Source organism: Dipodomys spectabilis, unplaced genomic scaffold (assembly GCF_019054845.1).
Source record: "Dipodomys spectabilis isolate Male_0828 unplaced genomic scaffold, ASM1905484v1 ptg000174l, whole genome shotgun sequence".
Classification (NCBI taxonomy): Eukaryota; Metazoa; Chordata; class Mammalia; order Rodentia; family Heteromyidae; genus Dipodomys; species Dipodomys spectabilis.
The window spans coordinates 9,103,224-9,121,977 of NW_024870851.1; the positions used below are offsets into that span (position 1 = coordinate 9,103,224).

The following is an 18,754-nucleotide window of genomic DNA, read 5'->3' on the forward strand; positions in this document are numbered from 1 at the left end:
ATATCACATAGCGAAGATATCTCTGAGCCCTGAAATCGGAACTTGCTTAGCTAAGTAGAAAAATAGCCAGACAAAGAGTTACCTTTGAGAAGGGGTGACATATTAGCTCCAAATGAGATTATCATAGGAAATAGGCCTTTGGCAAAAGAAGACTAATAAAGAAAAGGGTCACAATAAGAAATATAGCTTGGGAATTTCCATGTGTCCACAATCACTGAGCCCATTCAGATAGCAAAAGTGATCTACTGAGCAGATGTGGATTAAGATTGTTACATTTTCAGGTAAAATACGGAGAGATAAATATAATCTGAGAGAAATTCCTGTGGATTTATGAGTTAATTGAAAAATTTAGGGGCAAGCAATACTGGAATTTTGAACTCTTAGCCTAGCATTTGACAGGTAGATTCTTGAGCTATATGCTCCAGTCCCTTTTTGCTTTTGTTATTTTTCTCACATGGTCTCAATCATTTGTGCCCAGGCTATTGACTCAGACCTCTGTATAGCTGGGATGATAGGCTTACGCCACCTCACCCAGTTTTGTTGTTGTTGTTGTTTCTTTTTTGTTTTTTGTGCTGGTCCTGGGGCTTGAACTCAGGGCCTGGATACTTTCCCTGGCATCTTTTGCTCAAGACTAGCTCTCTACCACATGAGCCACAGTGTCACTTCTGGCTTTTTGTGGTTAACTGAAGATAAAAGGGTTACAGACTTTCTTGCCTGGGTTGGCTTCAAACTCTCAATCCTCAATCTCAGCCTCCAAAATAGCTAGGATTACAGGATTGAACCACTGGCACTCAGCTCACCCTGTTTTTTATTGATTGGGATAGGATCTTTGTACAGGCTTAGGCTACTGTGCCTGGCTGACTTACCTTTCTTCCTTCCTGTTCTTCCTTTCTGTTCTTCCTTCCTTCCTTCCTTCCTTTCTTCCTTTCTTTCTTTCTTTCTTTCTCTCTCTCTCTCTCTCTTTCTTTCTTTCTTTCTGCACATCTCACATTGCTTATTTCACTTTGAAAAGAAAAATAATTTTTCTTTCAATCCTATGATGCATTGTAAATATCCATAGCTGTTTAAATTTTAATTTCTCAAGCCCTTTCACTTTTCATTTGATCAGAGAGGATAAGAAGATAGCTGACATGGGACTGGGAAGGTGGCTCAGTGGTAGAGCGCTTGCCTTGCATGCCTGAGGCCCTGGGTTCAATTCCTCAGCACCACATAAGCAAAAAGAAAAAAGCCAGAAATGGCGCTTTGGTTCAAGTGGCAAAGCGCTAGCCTTGAGCTGAAGAGCTGAGGGACAGCGCCCAGGCCTAGAGTTCAGGCCCCACGACCGGACCCAAAAAAATAAAATAAAATAAAAAAAGAAAAGAAAAAAAGAAGATAGCTGACAGGCCAGAGGAAGGTTCTCAGTGGTAGAGTGCTTGCCTGTCTGTACAAGGCCCTGAGTTCAGATCCCAGCACAATAACAAAACATTGTGCACAATTACTAGCGGTTATCTGGATCTTTAATGTGTGAAACAAGGTATCTGTTTCATATGAATGAAGAATTGTGCTGTTTCACTTGGACCATGTGTCTACAAAGAGGTAACATAGTCTTACTTGTGTACCAAAGTCCATGTTAATCATGGTTAATAATAATTTACTAGTAAACCTTGGAGAAGAATATTGGTTTAAGCACTAATGGATATTTGAGAGACTTCTTAACATTTATATAGAACCCAATAATAAAGGCTGAAATTCATGATTTTGTTTCTGATATTATACCCCAAAGGTTTAAAAGCAATCTAATTATGCAGAATTTCATTGTTCATGATATTCTTTGGAAATATCCTTTTTGTTAGTCATTACTTCAGAAGTGACATTAACGTTCCCTCCTTTGTTAATAAAAAAAAAAAGATCTGGGAAATGGGAACTGATCTGAGTGAGCCTTTTTCTTTCTTCAGGGGCAGGTTTTGAAAGCATGGCTCGATATTACGAAAGGAAAAGAACCATATACCAAAAAAGCACTACGGAGTTTTGAGGAAGGATTACAAGATGGAAATGATATTTTTGCTCTGCTGGGCAAGGTGAGTTGGAATAAAGGTGAATAGATCATATTTTAAATTTTACTCAGAACACTCAAAAAACTAACAAAACCATAAAGTTGAAAAATGTTGATGCTTTTCATGATGGTGTTAGCAGCTCTCAAAGGGATCTGCATTTGCGTCAGACACACTAGAGAAAGGCCTTCCCTACCAGAGTGCCTGCTTCCAGGATGGGTTTTGTGTTTGTTACTTTCCTGACTCAAACATTTACTACTTGTCAACTATGTGTAAGATGTCTCTGTAAATATCAGGGATGAAGTGAGCAAAGTAAAACCTGTGTTATATTCTACTGAAGGAGATGAATGATGAACAAAGTAAGTAAATCAGGTAGTATATGAGATGGTAACGTTATCATGCAATGGAAAATACATAAAACTAGAGAGGATGGCAAAGGAGAGCCAGTCATGAAGTTGCAGATAGAACTTTTTAAACATAGTCGGTGACTTTGGAACAAAGAGAGAAGATGGTTAAAATCCGATAGGTACCCTAGGAAAGCATTACAGACAAGATAACTTACAGGCACATACAGGGTGAAATGAGGACCCAAGGCCAGGAGAAGTGAATGAAGAGGGTAGAAGTGAACACTGGAGGAGAGAGGAAGAGTGTGGGCCAAAAGGCCATGAGACAATTAGTCTGTTCTGTAAGACTTTTGATTGACTTTGCCTTGAGTCATACAGACAGGCAGCCAATGAAAAGTTCTCAGCAGAGAAATAATATGGTCTGACTGATATTTTGAGGGATGGGGAATTATGAGAGCTGTCTCTAGTTGTGAAAACATTTAAGGTGGGTCCTTAATCCTTAATGACTTGAAACACCTTAACTTTTGTTCTTAAATATTCAGCAAAATAAATAAGTGAATACATTTACTCTGAGTGTGATGACACTCTCTTCCAGAGGGGAGAAGAGCTATTCCTCACTTGGCAGAAAAGCGTAAGTGACCAAACTCAGTGCCATAGGCCCTTTTTATAATTTTTCATGTCCTAAGCATGAACACTAAATGTCCTATTTAGTCCCCACCTCCTAGCACTGCTGCAATAGGGATTAAGTTTCAACATGAATTTTGGAGGAGACAACTCTCAAACTGCAGGAGAACCATTCCAAGTATGTATATTTATTTAAAATGTTGTTGTGAGTTTTAAAAAAATCTTGTTTTTTTTTTTTCTGGTTATAGGAGTGATATGTGCTTTCTTCAGGAAAATCAGAAAGTATTGCACATTAATGGCACACCTGCCATGATGTGGATACATTGAACCATCTGATTGTAATAGATGCCCCTTGTCTCCGTTAGGTACAGTGCCTTGAGGTGCGCCAGAATTACTCAGGTGCTCTGGAGACTGTGAACCAGATCATTGTGAACTTTCCCACTTTCCTTCCTGCTTTTGAAAAGAAAATGAAATTACAACTAGCCTTGCAGGACTGGGACCAGACAGTTGAGACTGCACAAAGGTTAAACTTTTTAAAAATGTCTTAAAACTTTTTGGATCTGGATATAATGATTAGAAAACAAGAGTCTATGGTTTATTTGTTTTTCTGGTTTTCTTTTGTCATTAGATTTTCTTAAAGCAGTGTAGAATTGTTTCATCTTTAAGATCAGCTAGAACTGATTTTCCTAAGCAGCGTGGAATTAAAGAAACAAAATTGAAATTTGAAAATGAATGCCAAGACAGACTTTCCTGTAGGCAAATAGGAGAATATGGCTGTCCTCCAGGCGGTGAGGTTGAAGAGTGAGGAAACTGTGCAGTAAGTAAGATGGTGCAAGTGCTGTGGAAAAAAGATAAGGCAGGAGTCGGAGTGCCAGAACATTGGATGATCTGTAGTGGTGTCAGAGGAGTCTTACCCAGGAGATGGCATTTGAGTCAGGAGCAGGAGAAGGTAAGGGAGTAAACTGTGCAGACAGCTAGAAGAAGAGCAAGAATGAAGGAAACACAAATACAAAGCCCAGGAGGCAAAGAAAAGGATTAAGATAGATGAGCAGATTTTGAGATTAGAGATGAAGGGAACGTGCCAGCAGGCAGGCAGCCTCTTCTCACCAGTGAAACATTTTGGTTTCTCTCCTTTAATGTGAAAGCACTACAGTTTGGGGTATAAGAGTACCTTGTTCCAAATTATATTTCAAAAAAGCATTCTTCTGTGTTAAGAACAATGTGTGGGCAAGAAAATAAGGGAAAAAGCAGAAGGGAGACCATTTTCAAGCCATCTTCCTAATTGAAAAGCAGCTCAGGTAGCAGAGACTTGTGTCTTATTTGGAGCTGCTTTGACAGGTGACCATACTCACATGGGAATGCTCAATTTTTATTGAAATATTTATACTTGTTTTATTTTGGATTTTTTCTGATTATTGCTGTGTTTTTCTTTCATTATGTTTTCTATTTTGGTGACATGAGAATCTGTTTTCTTTTAGTTAGTTTATGCCTTTTATTCATACACAATCACTTGTCTTCTGGCTTGTTGAAACAGTAAGTTAGACAACACTTGCCACAGTCATGTCTAGCCATTAAACTCCAGCACCGCATTCATCTGAAAGGCACTCTTGACGAAGATGACTAATTTTGCCATTTTCATCCACCTTATAGTATTTTGGGACAGCCAATTTAACCTTCTTTCTCTTATGCTTGTTCTTCTTGGGAGTGGTGTAACACTTCTTCCTTTTCTTAGCACCACCCTGAAGTCTCAATACTAGATGAAGAGTGGACTCCTTTTGAATGTTGTAATCGAATAAAGTACATCCATCTTCCAGCTGCTTACCAGCAAAGATCAGGAGGAATTCCTTCTTATCCTGGATCTTGGCCTTTACGTTTTCTATAGTATTTGAGGGTTCAGCCTTGAATGTGATGGTTTTCCCTGTAAGGGTTTTGATAAAAATTTGCATCCTGGCCGTGGCCCCACCACTGAGGGCAGATCGGAAAGTGAGAATCTGTTTTAATGTATGGATAGCACTAATAGGTTTATCTGACCCATGATGGCATTCCTAGAATTGTTTAATAAATCAGCCTGGTCAAGGTGTTTAAACTTTTAATACATTATTGTATAAGGTTAGATAACACTTTAGTTCCAGTTTTCACAGGACTTAATGAGACTGGTCCAGTCAACTCATGTTTTTAACACATGGTTCCTTAGAAGGGTTCACAGTACAACTAAGTAAACACCAGGAAACGGGAACTTGTGAAGTAGATAGGGTTGAGGGGAACTGGGTAGACAAATGAGGAGAGAAGGGAGGGGAGAGAATGTAGTCATAAAATTCAGTGCATATCTTACAAAATTGAGAAAATTGAGGAAAGGGTGGGATGGATGGGGGAGAATAATGAAAGAGATGACATTGATCAAGGTCCACTGTATTCATAAACTGCTTTGTTGAATGGCAACTTCTTTGTACAGCTACTTTAAGATAACAAAATAAAGCCAGTCACTAGTGGCTCATGCTTATAATCCTAGCTACTCAAGATTCTCAAATCTTGACTGGTTCAAAGCCAGTCTGGGCAGGAAAGTACATGAGACTCTTATCTCCACTTAATCACCTAAAAGCTGGAAGTAGAACTGTGACTCAAATGGTAGAGCACTAACCTGAGCAAAAAAACCTCAGGGACAGCACTCAGGCCCTGAGTTCAAGCCTCTGGGATGCGTGCGCGCGCGCGCGCACACACACACACACACACACACACACACACACACACACACACACACACACACACACACACACACACACACACACACACACAGATACTAAAGTATGTTTTTTAATTGAAATAATTTCCATCCAGACAGGTTGGTAACTTTAAATAATGCAGATGCCATTTTTGCTTACTCAGATTAATTTGAGGAAGCAAATGTACCTCACAAGCCTTTCTTTTTTTTTTTTTTTTTTTTTTTTTTTTTGTATTCATAAACTTTTTATTTTACCTTTTGTACTTTTTTTCATTGCAAAAATGCTATACAGAGGGATTATAGTTACATGAGCAAAGTAATGAGTACATTTCTCACAAGCCTTTCAATCAAAGGAAATAATAATTTTATGCCAGCATTAACTGAAATTAATTCACATGCTTCCTTTAGGTTGCTGCTGCAAGATAGTCAAAATGTGGAAGCACTGAGGATGCTAGCTCTTTATTATTTGTGCAGGGAGGGGGACATGGAGAAGGTAAGTGTCTTCTTCAGTTTTCTGTGTTAGAAGTGAACTAAAGCAGGGAGCAGGAGGCTGAGGCAGGAGGCCCAAGCGCTTGAGGTCAGCCTGTGCTACAAAGCTAATTCACAAGAACCTAGCTACAGCAAAATGGTATCTCAACTAACCCACTTACCCTTATCCCCTTAAGTAGATGTTTTTCATTGCAAAACCACAGAGCGTTAAAGCTCTTTTATTTTCCCACGATGCTGGCTCAGACCCAAAGTCTAGCTCATGCTTTATCTCCAACGTGAAGTTCAACATAGTAGCTTTAGTTGGTCACCAGAAATGCCTCCTTAGAAAGAAGTTAGCTTCTTGTGTCAGCTAATGAAACAAAAATACTCTATAGTGAAAGTTTCCCTATAAATTTATACCTTGTTATTAACTGCAGTATATGTGATATTTTAATATAAAATGTATACTCCAACAGATTAACGTACTCAGTGATGCTGGATATGAAAAATGCACATGTGTAGTATAAGTAACTATATCATATAAATAAAGGTTTCTTAAAGTATTCATATATTGGTGTCAATATGCATGTATTGCATTCTTTTTTCTTACTGTAGTTTAAATTTAATATGGATTACTTTTGTTTTAGGCTTCCACTAAACTGGAACACTTAGGAAATGCGTTGAATACCATGGAACCACAGAACGCTCAACTGTTTTATAAGATTACATTAGCCTTCAGCAGAACTGTAAGAGTCCCTTCTATGTGTCAGAGCGCTGATGATGATGATGATGATGATGATGATGATGATGATGATGATGATGATTAGAGTCTGAAATTAGTCACAAAGGGTGAGGTTTTAAAGAGCATATGGCCCAGGGTAAAACTATGACAGGAATCTAAATATGTCATATGAACCTAAGAAAGTTGGTTAAGAGAAAGTAGTTTCTGGTTTGAAAAGTCATTCATCCGTTGATCGTGGTGGTTCATACCCATAATCTTAGCTATCTAGGAGCTATCCAGGAAACAGTTTCACTGTTTGAGACCACACAAGCAAAATGTTCAATGAGACCTCCCCTTTCTCCATTTCAGTAAAAAGCTGGGCGTGTCATCCTAGCTCTAAGTATAGACAGGAGGAGCGTGGCTTACCTAGCTGGGGCATAAATATGAGATTATTCAAAAAATAATTTTAAAAGGTCTGGGTATGACTCAATTAGTAGGGCAGCACCCTTCTGGCTAGCACATGGCCTTGAATTCAAAAGGCAGTACCACCAGAAAGAAAAAAAGAAGCCTTTAAGAAGATTTTATGTAGGAAACGACACTTATTTTCACAGACTGGGAAGTACCTACCTGGCATAAGAAATAGAAAATATTTTCTTTCAATCAAAGCTCAGGATTTATGACTAGGATTGTTCTTTGCTTTGTTTGGTTTTATAAAATTATTTGGAAAAAAAGTTTAAAAGTAATTAGTACACTATTGTGGTGGCAAAAAGAAGCTAGAATCTTACTTGTCTTACAATTATAAGGAATGTATTTTTATTCCAAGTGCTCAATAAAAGGAAGGTAATCCAAAAGAGATTAGGGACGTATACCAGAATCTCACAACTGATACAAAGAATGAGGTTTGAGAGGTTGTCAGAAGTAAGGGGAAAATATGTACGTAAAATAGTACACAAATTATTTTCAAAAAGTTGAAAGACAAAATTAATGGTCTTAACTGCTAAACTAGACAAGCAAACTGAATTCTCTTATTTACATCCACCTTGCCAATTATATGAAATCTACAGGAAAAAATGCAAAAGTCTGAACTGAGGAATTTTTGCTGCACATAGGATTTTCATTTAGTAAACCTACAGAAATTATTTAAATTTATTTGTGCATTTTTATAAGCATGTTGCACTTAAAAGTTGTTCACTTCAAAAGTAATGCATTTGGTTGGCACCAGTGCCTCAGGCCTATGATCCTAGGTACTCAGGAGGCTGAGATCTGAGGATCATGAGTCAAAGCCACCTGGGGCAGGAAAGTCCATAACATTTTTATCCCCAGCTGGAACTGAAGCTGTGCTTCAAGTGATAAAGCACTAGCCTTGAATCAGCACCCGGCCCTGAGTTTAAGCCCTAAGACTAGCAAAAATAAGAAAGAAATAAAGAAAGAAGGGGAGGAGAGGAAGGGAGGAAAGAAAAGAAAAGAAAGAAAGAGAGAGAGAAAGAAAAAGAAAGAGGAAAGAAAAAGAAAGAGAGAGGAAAGAAAGAAAGAGAGGGAGAGAGAAAGAAAAGATGGGAGGAAGGAAGGAGAAAGAGAAGGAATATTGCCACTAATTAAAAAAAATGTTTAAGAAGTTTAAGACGTGATCTTTTAACATGTTAACATGTTTTCTTTTAACATGATTTTTCATGTTTAAAGGGAAAATAGATCCTGGTCCTAGTATTTTACCTAACTATATATGCATATTGAAAAACTTTTAAACAATAATTTTCCTGTCTTATCCCTAAAATACCCATGAGAATGGTCGCTGGTGGCTCATGCCTGTAATTCCAGCTACTCAGGAGGCTGAAATCTGAGGATCACAGTTCAAAGCCAGTCCAGGCAGCAAAGTCTATGAAACTCATCTCCAATAAACTACTCAGAGAAGCCAAAAGTGGTGCTGTGGCTTAAGTGGTAGAGCACTAGCCTTGAGCAGAAGCTCAAGGGACAGAGCCCAGACCCTGAGTTCAAGCCCCAAGACCAACAAAAAAATAAAATAGCCATGAGCTTCCTGTTACATAGTATCATTAGAATGTAAACTTTTCAAGGTAGCAATTATGTAAAAGTGGTATTTATAAGGGAATATAAATTTTTATAAGTTATAAACTCATTCTTGATGCATTATCTATGTAATAAGCAATGTTTTATTATAAAAAGAATTGTATTCCTTTTTCTCAGTCCTAAGAAATACCAGTAATATATTTAGGGAAAAAAATAGTAACGTTTGATTCCAGTCTTGTTCAAGTTTCTTTATTTGTTTGTTTTTCAGTGTGGACGTAATCCACTCATTCTTCAAAAAATTCAAACATTTTTAGATAGAGCTTTTAATCTAACCCCGCATCAGCCAGAAATTGCTACAGAACTTGGATACCAAATGATTTTCCAAGGCAAAGTGAAAGAGGCATGGAGGTGGTATAAGACAGCCATGACCCTCAATGAGACCAGTATCTCGGCCGTTACTGGTAGGACATCCATATCTGCTTTCTGTTCCTGTCATTAGAGAAGAAAATATGTATTTATTCACAAATTTTGACAGCTATCTCAGGAGAATAGATTTTTGTGAGGTAGTTCATAAATTCTGTAGTAAATGGTTTTTATATACATCCAAAGCCACCCATATTGTTTTCTTTTTTTTTTTCAGTGTCTGGATTTTTAAAAATTAGTACTTAAAAAAAAACTCTTTAAGTACTGGGTTGGAGGAAAATGTGTTTTATTAATATTCGTTATGTTAGCTTGAAGTGCACATGCTAGAATTGCTGTGACCCCTGAACTATTTCTATCCTCTTTGGTTTTAGGACTTATTCGATGTCAATTAATCGAAGGACAGTTAGAGGATGCAGACCAGCAGCTAGAGTTCTTCAGTGAATTTCAGCAGTCCATGGGGAAATGTGCGGTACAGTACGAGCTGGATGCTAGATCCCAGCTACTGTTTGTAAAACATGATATTTTAAACCAGTGTTCTCATTTAATAGTTCTTTGAAAGAACTATTTCAACTTGTTCATTTATACTATCCTAAAGTAGACTTTAACCTTCCCCCAAGAGCCTGAAAGTCCTTCCACACTAATACTTAGTTGGAACACTTGCATGTAAATAATACTTGATGTGCATTTGATATCTAAGCCATAATTCAATGGCTTTATAACTGAATGGAATAATTCATGGAAACAATTTATTTTGTAGGAATTAATCTATTTACATGCGGTTCTTGCCATGCAAAAAAATAAACGACAAGAAGAAGTTATAAATTTGTTAGATGATGTCTTGGATACTCATTTCTCAAATTTAGAGGAGTTACCTCTTGGAGTACAGTATTTTGAAAAGCTAAATCCTGATTTCCTGCTAGAAGTTATTATAGAGTATCTGAATTTCTGTCCAATGCAGGTAAGTAGTCCTGGGACTTATTTCCAAGGCTGTAGTTATATGTTTTTTTTGAATGTAGTAATTATTTATCTTTAACATGTTAGACTATATCAACATCTAAAAATGATAATATTTATAACTGTATTAGTTGAAATAGTTTAAAGTCAGAAGCTTATTTGTTTAGGAATAATAGCTTCTAAAAAAGTTGATTTGTAAATATTCCTTTGTAATTCCTTTTAGAAGTATTACAAGTCATCTGACAACCATTGTGTTTGAATGTTCTCTATAATATCACCATCAAGTGTCATCCAGCCTCTGGACTAACTAGAAAATGAAGGCTTACTATAGAACTGGGTGATTAAACTGCATTTCTCATGCTCTATTAAATTGGGCTATGTGGGTTTTAAGAAAATAAATATTTCTTAGTCCTTCTCTTACTCTTTGGAAACAGAACAAGTCCAATTACTTGGTCCAAGGAAAGCTCATTCTTTATTCATAAAATCAAAAGATTTAAAAAAAATCTTAGAAATCTAAAGGTTTTTTAAATTAGTTTTCAAGATCCTCTACAATTTCCAGATTCCCAACCTTTTTTAATTGATTAAGTTGTTGATTTATTTATTGTCCTGCATGCTAAGCAATAAGCTGCACACCCAGCCTACACCATTTACTTTTTTTATATGTTTTTTTATTATAAAAATACTGTATAAGGGGTTGCAATTACATGAGCAAAGTAATGAGTACATTTCCTATCAAGCATTGTTGCCTCCTGCTTTGTTTTTCCCCTACCATCCCTTCCCTCCACCTCCACAACTACACTCTCCCCACCCCACCCCCACACCTAAGTTGTAAAGTTCATTTTTCAGCATAGTGTCTTGTGCATCTCATTGATACAATGGATCAACCTGAATCCCTATTTAAACATTTTGTTTTTTCCCTTCCATTCCCCAAATTAGAAAAGTGTATATACAAGATGCAGGGCACCAACATCAAATATAATGAAAACAGGGGTTATATCGTGGGGGAGGAACATACAAAGAAACAAAGAAATCACATGGTACATTATAAATATGTTAGAAACAATAGCAAGAGGGAAAAAACCACTTGTGTCCCTATCTTGGGGGTCATTTTGCTTACCATCATCTTATCTGGTCATATGTACATAGTTTTTTACCTTTTCTGCTTGTCCCAGACATATACTAGTTATTGCAAATAAGAGAAACCTATGTTTCTTTGGGCCTGGCTTACTTCACTTAATATAATTTTTTCCAAGTCTTTCCATTTCCTAACAATTGGGGCAATGTCATTCTTTCTGATGGAGGCATTGAATTCCATTTTATTTATATATGTGAGCCATTTTTTCTTGATCCATTCATCTACTGAGGGGCATCTGAGTTGGTTCCATATCTTAGCTATGGTAAATAATACTGCAATAAACATAGTTGTTCTGGTAGCTTTAGTGTGGTCTTGTTTGTGATCTTTTGGGTAAATGCCCAAAACGGGGATAGCTGGGTCATAGGGGAGCTCTACGTGGAGTCTTTTGAGGAACCTCCATAGTGCTTTCCAAAGTGGTTGAACAAGTTTACACTCCCACCAACAATGCAGTAGGGTTCCTTTTGGCCACACCCCTTCCAGCATCTGTTGTTATTAGAGTTCTTGATTATAGCCATTCTAACTGGGGTGAGGTGGAACCTCGATGTTGTTTTGATTTGCAATTTTTTTATGGCTAGAGAGGTTGAGCCTTTATTCATATGTCTATTGGCCATTCTTAATTCCTCTTCAGAGAAGTTTCTGTTTAAGTCTTTAGCTCCCTTATTAATGGGACAGTTGTTTCTTTGAGGATTTGTTGTTGGGGGATTTAATTTTTTGAGTTCCAAGTATATTTTAGATATGAGACCCTTGTCCATTGTATGGCTAGTGAAGATCTTCTCCCAATCTGTAGGCTTTCTATTGACCTTGCTAGCTATGTCCTTTGCCATGCAGAAGCTCTGCAGCTTCATGCAATCCCATTTGTCCAACCTTTCTTTGATTCGTTGTGTTTCTGGGTCTCTATTAAGAAAATTTCAGCCTGTGCCAAGGAGACCTAGGGTTTCTCCTATTCCATCCTGTAATGGTTTCAGAGTGTCTGCTTTGACTCCGAGGTCTTTGATCCATTTGGAGTTGATTCTTGTGCAGGGTGATATATAAGGATCTGGCTTTAGTTTTCTACAAGTGATTAACCAATTTTGCTCGCACCATTTACTGAAGAGGCTCTCTTTCTTCCATTCGATTTTTTTAAGCTTGAAGTTTAGGTGGCTATAGGTCTGTGGGTTCATTTCTGGGTTTTCAATTCTATTTCATTGGTTCTGAGGTCTGTTCTTGTGCCAGTACCAAGCTGTTTTGGTTACTATGGCTTTGTAGTAGAGTTTGAAATTTGGTATTGATATTTCTCCAGCACTATTCTTTCTGTTAAGGATCATTTTTTGCTATTCGAGGTCTTTTATTGTTCCATATGAATTTTTGGATTGCTTCTTCTATTTCCTTGAAGAATGAGGTTGGAATATTGATAGGTATCGCATTGAATTTGTAGATAGCCTTGGGAAGTATTGCCATTTTCACGAGGTTGATCCTTCCGATTCAGGAGCATGGGAGGTTTTTCCACTTCCTAAATTCTGTTTTGATTTCCTTTTTCAGGTATTTAAAGTTTTCCTTCCCTCCCCCCGCCCCCAACCAAAGTTGTAAAGTTAGTTTTTCCACATAACGACTCGTACAGCAATGGATCCACCTGTATCCCTATTTAAACAATTCGTTTTTTCCCTAGGTTTTTAAAAGTTTTCATCGTAGAGGTCCTTCACTTCTTTTAATTAAGTTAATTCCTAGGTATTTTATTTTTTATGGGCTATTACAAAAAGAGTTGCTTTCCTGATTTCAGCCGCACTCTTCCATTGGTAGCATATAAAAAAGCCATTGATTTTTGAATGTTAATTTTATACCCTGCTACTTTGCCAAAGTTTTGAATCAGCTCAAGTAATTTGGGAGTGGAGTCTGTGAGATTCTTTAAATACAAGATTATATCATCTGCAAAGAGGGAGACTTTTACTTCATCTTTCCCTATTTGGATCCCCTTTATATTTGCATCTTATCTTATTGCTGTAGCGAGGCATTCTAATACTAAATTGAAGAGAAGTGGAAAGAGTGAACATCCTTGCTTCATTCCTGAGTTTAGAGGAAATGAGTTTAGTTTTTCATCATTAAGTATAATGCTGGCTGTAGGTTTGTCATATATAGCCTTTATTGTATTGAGGAATGTTCCATGGATTCCTAGGTTTTCCAGAGCCTACATCTTAAAGGGGTGTTGGATCTTGTCAAATGCTTTTTCTGCATCTATTGAGATAACCATGTGGTTCTTATCCTTGCTCTTGTTGATGTGATGAATTATATTAATTGATTTGCATATATTGAACCATCTTTGCATCCCTGAAATGAATCCTGTTTAATCGTAGTATATTGTTTTTTGGATGAATTGTTGGCCAAAATTTTGTTTAGAAGTTTTGCATCAATGTTCATCAAAGAAATGGATCTATAGTTCTCTTTCTTAGTTGAGTCCCTGCCTGATTTTGGGATGAGGGTTACAGTGGCTTCATAGGACGAGTTTGGTAGTGAACTTTCTCTTTCAATTTCATTAAAGATTTGGAGGAGTATTGGTGTGAGTTCTGCTTTGAAGCCCTTGTAGAATTCTGCTGTAAATCCATCCGGTCCTGGGCTTTTCTTAGATGGGAGGTCTCTTTTTGCTGTTTCTATTTTGATGCTTGATATGGGTCTGTTAAGTTGGTTTAACTCATCTTGGTTTAGTTTTGGCATGTTGATATTTGCTAGGAAATTGTCCATTTCTTTCAGATTTTCAAACTTATTAGCAAAACCATTTACTTTTCAATGACACACTTTTGAGAATATCATATCCCTTATTTTATCTATACTTCTTATTAACTTCACAATGCCAAATATGTGTTTGACCTTCAAGACCTATAGTATCACCATATTCTCTTTATTCTAGATGCTCAGCTAAGGTTATTTTGTGTGTGAATCACATTACATTATTGACCTCTATCATGTTAAAGTTAACACATTTCAATAGATCTTGCCTTTGGATTTAAGTCTAGGCCTCTACATTTATACTTAGGACATTTTCCCTTCTCTCATTTATCCAATCAGTCCAGATAATCACATTTCTTTTAGAACTTGTCATCTATTTTATATAGATCCTTATTGTCATCTGCCATCTGTTTTATCTCGCTCTCAGACAGCCATAGTGATCTCATGCAAGGATTAATTACTTTGTGTAGAACTGAGAACAGAATCTGTATTCACTACCAAAGAGTTCTTTCCTACTTCACATGCACTTATTATAGACAGCACAGATATGCAAACACCCTAACTTTATTATGCTCCGATCCTAATTCAACGCCAATGGTGTCCTCCCTAAAAGAAAAGTTCTTAGCATTCTCCCAATATGTGTAAAATCAGGGCTTAACATTTTAAAGGATTCCTTGGTTGCTGTGCTGATAATAAACTGTAGGTGGAGCAAGAAATAATGTATGAAGTGCTGTGTAAATGGGTCTTTACTCCAGCTATACATCCTACTTTTCTCATTATTTTACCAGAATATCTTCAACCTAGCCAGCAATTATAATGGTTTTTTTTTTCTTTGTGGGGGGAGGGATTACATTTTTATTTTATTAACATAAATTAGTTGCACAGAGGTGTTTATTGTGATATTTCTATACAGAGTGTACTTTGATCAGATTTACTTCTTTTTTTTTGCTCTTCTTCCCACCTCTCTTCTCCATCTTAAAAGAATTTGAGTTTGTTTTATTATATTATTTTCGTGTGTGTGTGTGTGTGTGTGTGTGTGTGTGTGTGTGTGTGTGTGTATGTGTGTATTGTGGGTGGTGGTGGTCATGGCGCTCGAACTCTGGGCTTGGGCACTGTCCCTGTGCTCTTTAGCTCAAGGCCAGCTAATGGTTTATTGGAACTAAGACTCTCACGGACTTTCCTGCCAGTCCTCAAGGACTGGCTTTGAACCGAGATCCTCAGCCTCCTGAGTAGCTAGGATTACAGGTGTAAGCCACGGGCACCTGGTTATTTTCATATATATTTATAGTAAACTTTCACACCATATCACTTTCTCCATTCCCCTTCCTCCTCCCACTGGGCCTCTCCCAAGACAATTCACTTTCACAATCATGTCATATTATTGTTGCCCTTGGTTGACCAGGCACTGTTTGCTGACACGCCCTCTTCCTGTGCTACTTAAGTTCATGCTGAGGTTTCCAACTGGCTTCTCATTCAGGCATGCTGAGGGTAGTGTCTTTCCAGCTGGCTTTAGGTCATCTGGATGAGTGTACTGGCTCCCAGCTACCAGTTTCTTCCGACATAATAGCTAAGCTCTGACTTGAAACTTTAAACCTCACTGAGATGTATTTTGCTTCCCAGTCACAAAAAAAAAAAAAAACAAAAAAAAAAACTTGGCAGTGCTGTTTGCTTGTAATCCCCTGTCAGAAGCAAGTGACAGAACTCACTCTGGCTTGTGACTGCCTGGGTCCTGCCTGGTCCTCTTTTGTGTTATTTCACAGGGGCTCACTCAGAAGTTTGGAGTAGCTCTGTGTTACCAGTTCCTCCCCCCCTCTTCCCCATCCCCCCCCCACCCCGTGTCTATAATGCTATTCTTATAGGGAAACACCAGAAACGTATAATTATCTCTCTACCTCTGATCCTAATGTTTTCTTTAAAATTAAAATTGAAGAAGTATAATCTTACAGATCATCTAATACCTCTGTTTTTCTGTTTTCGAGTGCATGTGGAAACCTGTTAAATGATAAAATGTGATAGTTGTTCCCAGACAGGGGTCATGCTTCATATCCACAATCTCAGCATTAGTCAATTACTAATTACTCATTACTCAGTCCCTGTCATTTATACACTTTCAATGTGTTTTCAGTTCTACTGGGAAAAAAATTAATATTTTAAAGAATTTAATTTGTGTCTATTACTATGGAAAATAGTATAAAATTCCAATGTTCAAGGCACAAAGTCCCTTAATCCTGTATAAGAAGCAAAACTGAATGGGGAACTACTGTACAATTAATTTAAGTGCTGTATAGAATTTGTTTAAGAACTTGAAAGAAGTTGAAGTACTTTAGGTTAAATACTATGTGAATTTACAAAAAGATATAATTTGTTTTATGTAGCCTTCAAGTCCGGGTCAGCCTCTTTCTCCACTTCTCAGACGTTGTACCTCAGTTCTAGAGACGATAGTAAGAACAGTACCAGGTCTTCTGCAAGCTGTCTTCCTAATAGCAAAAGTAAAATATTTGTCAGGTACAGTATTACCTTAAAGAGTTAAAATAATTTTGTATTCTGATGTTGATAAAAGACAGATATAAATAAGTATTGCACTATATGTGTGGAGAATAGTCATCTAAAGTGCACATTGTCCATGTGCATAGATGTGATTTTTATCCCAAAATCAGAAAAAATGTAAAACACATTTTATTCTTGAAAAATTACTATAACTTCTTTGTAGCACCAGTGAATTGTTAGCAATATTCACTTTTATCACTGTTTTAAAAGTCTTATCACAGCTACTGGAGATTGTAATACGAATGTGCAACCTGTATTAATTCACGGTTGTTGAATTTTGTAACCAAATAGAATGCATATCAGATTTCAAGTCCTTATGAAAAGTATCAATTAATGTATACTTTTAGGGGATAGTTAAATATGGTTAAAAATGTGATTCTGGTTGTGCATTTAGCTTTTAGAACACAAATATAATGACTTTACTCATAAAAATAAACCATCAAAATAAAAAAATAGACCATCACGCCATATAATATATAATATATATACAGTATATATATTATATATATGCCATATATATATATATATATATTATATATATGGCATATATATAATATATATATATATATATATATATATATATATATCTTCCCAGCTGAATGCTATACCAAGCGAATGTCAGCTTAAAGCTATTCCATAGGTACTTTTTGCTTTTATATAATAAAGTGGTTACCCTCGCTATTTTTTAGAATTTATTGTTAACTATTTTCAACAAGAAAATTAACCTGATGTTAAATCTTTATTTCAATATGGTGTCTCAGTGGTAGTGTTCCTGCCATACAGCTGGCTGTCGCGACTTCTGACACTAACTGGCTGCATGAGGGCACACAGTCCACCACAGGCCCGTGTGCACATCAGACATCCCTGGACTCCTGACTAGCTTGCTACAAATTTAGGGTGTCCTGCAAGCTCCTTCACCAGTCTAAAGTCAAGTCCATCCTTCCTGTTGCATTTATTATAATCATTTCCTTCTATTTCAAGACTACCAGACTATAACAGCAGCCAGCTTCCAAAACACTGACATTTTCAGTGGGCCTTAAAGACGTTTTAAATCTATAGGTCAGAATCTCTAGACTGTATCTTTATGTCTATTTTGTCATTTTACATAATAGTAATAAGTGTTCCAGATAAGAATGATTATGAGCCCATATGTTCTTTGGCAACATAAGTGAAAGTGACAGAATTCTAGGTATACGAATTTTTTTTTTTTTTTTGGGTCCAGTCGTGGGGCCTGAACTCTGGGCCAGGGTGCTGTCCCTCAGCTCTTCAGCTCAAGGCTGCACTCTACCACTTGAACCACAGTGCCACCTCCGGCTTTTTCTCTTTATGTGGTGCTGAGGAATCGAACCCAGGGCCTCATGCATGCGAGGTAAGCGCTCTACCACTGAGCCACCTTCCCAGCCCCATATTATGATTTTCTTTTTTTTTTTTTTTTAAATGTTTATTACTTTTTTTTTTTTTTTTTGGGTCCGGTCGTGGGGCCTGAACTCTGGGCCTGGGCGTTGTCCCTCAGCTCTTCAGATCAAGGCTAGCACGCTACTACTTGAGCCACAGCGCCACTTCCAGCTTTTTTCTTTTTGCTTATGTAGTGCTGAGGAATCAAACCCAAGGCCTCATGCATGCAAGGCAAGCGCTCTACCACTGAGCCACCTTCCCAGCCCCACAAATATTTTTTTTAAAGCTTTACTTGAATGAAAGATTAGATAAAGCATTGTTTACTTGCTTCCTTTGATTAGACCAGGGTTTCACCAAGTAGTCCCAGTTGGCCTACACATTCTGATTTTCTTACTTCAGTCTCCCGAGTACTGGGGATTATACACATATACCACTCAGCCCAGCTAATAAAACTTTGTGTGTATGTACCAGTCCTGGTAGGCTCAAGGCACTGTCCCAGAGCATTTTTGCTCAAGGCTGATGCTTTACCACATAAGCCATGGCCCCACCACCAGCTTTTTTGGTAGTTAATCGGAGAGAACAGTTTACAGATTTTCATGCTCAGGCTGGCCTCAAACTGCAATCTTTAGATCTCAGCCTCCTGAGTAGCTAGGATTTTTGACAAGGAACATCCAG

General features: G+C 37.3%; 2 protein-coding genes across 4 annotated transcripts in view; one reads left to right on the top strand and one right to left on the bottom strand.

The window, feature by feature from the left end:
• Nucleotides 1-18,754, top strand: part of Ttc21b (tetratricopeptide repeat domain 21B) — a 55,207-nt gene that overhangs the window by 8,465 nt on the left and 27,988 nt on the right. For 2 of the 3 annotated variants that reach the window (XM_042694126.1, XM_042694128.1), the window contains exons 5-12: nucleotides 1,935-2,057; nucleotides 3,364-3,521; nucleotides 6,126-6,210; nucleotides 6,833-6,931; nucleotides 9,197-9,389; nucleotides 9,723-9,820; nucleotides 10,109-10,309; nucleotides 16,513-16,642. In XM_042694126.1, the coding sequence (XP_042550060.1) occupies nucleotides 1,935-2,057; nucleotides 3,364-3,521; nucleotides 6,126-6,210; nucleotides 6,833-6,931; nucleotides 9,197-9,389; nucleotides 9,723-9,820; nucleotides 10,109-10,309; nucleotides 16,513-16,642 (1,087 nt within the window). The other variant, XM_042694129.1, reaches the window with a different exon arrangement.
• LOC122120078 (ubiquitin-40S ribosomal protein S27a-like) lies at nucleotides 4,563-4,944 on the bottom strand. The gene has a single exon (XM_042694130.1). The coding sequence runs from the start codon at nucleotides 4,942-4,944 to the stop codon at nucleotides 4,570-4,572; it is 375 nt and encodes a 124-aa protein (XP_042550064.1). The 3' UTR covers nucleotides 4,563-4,569.

Excerpts from the sequence above, each read along its gene's own strand:
- LOC122120078 (XM_042694130.1), bottom strand. The coding sequence starts at position 4,944 with ATGCAAATTTTTATCAAAACCCTTACAGGGAAAACCATCACATTCAAG.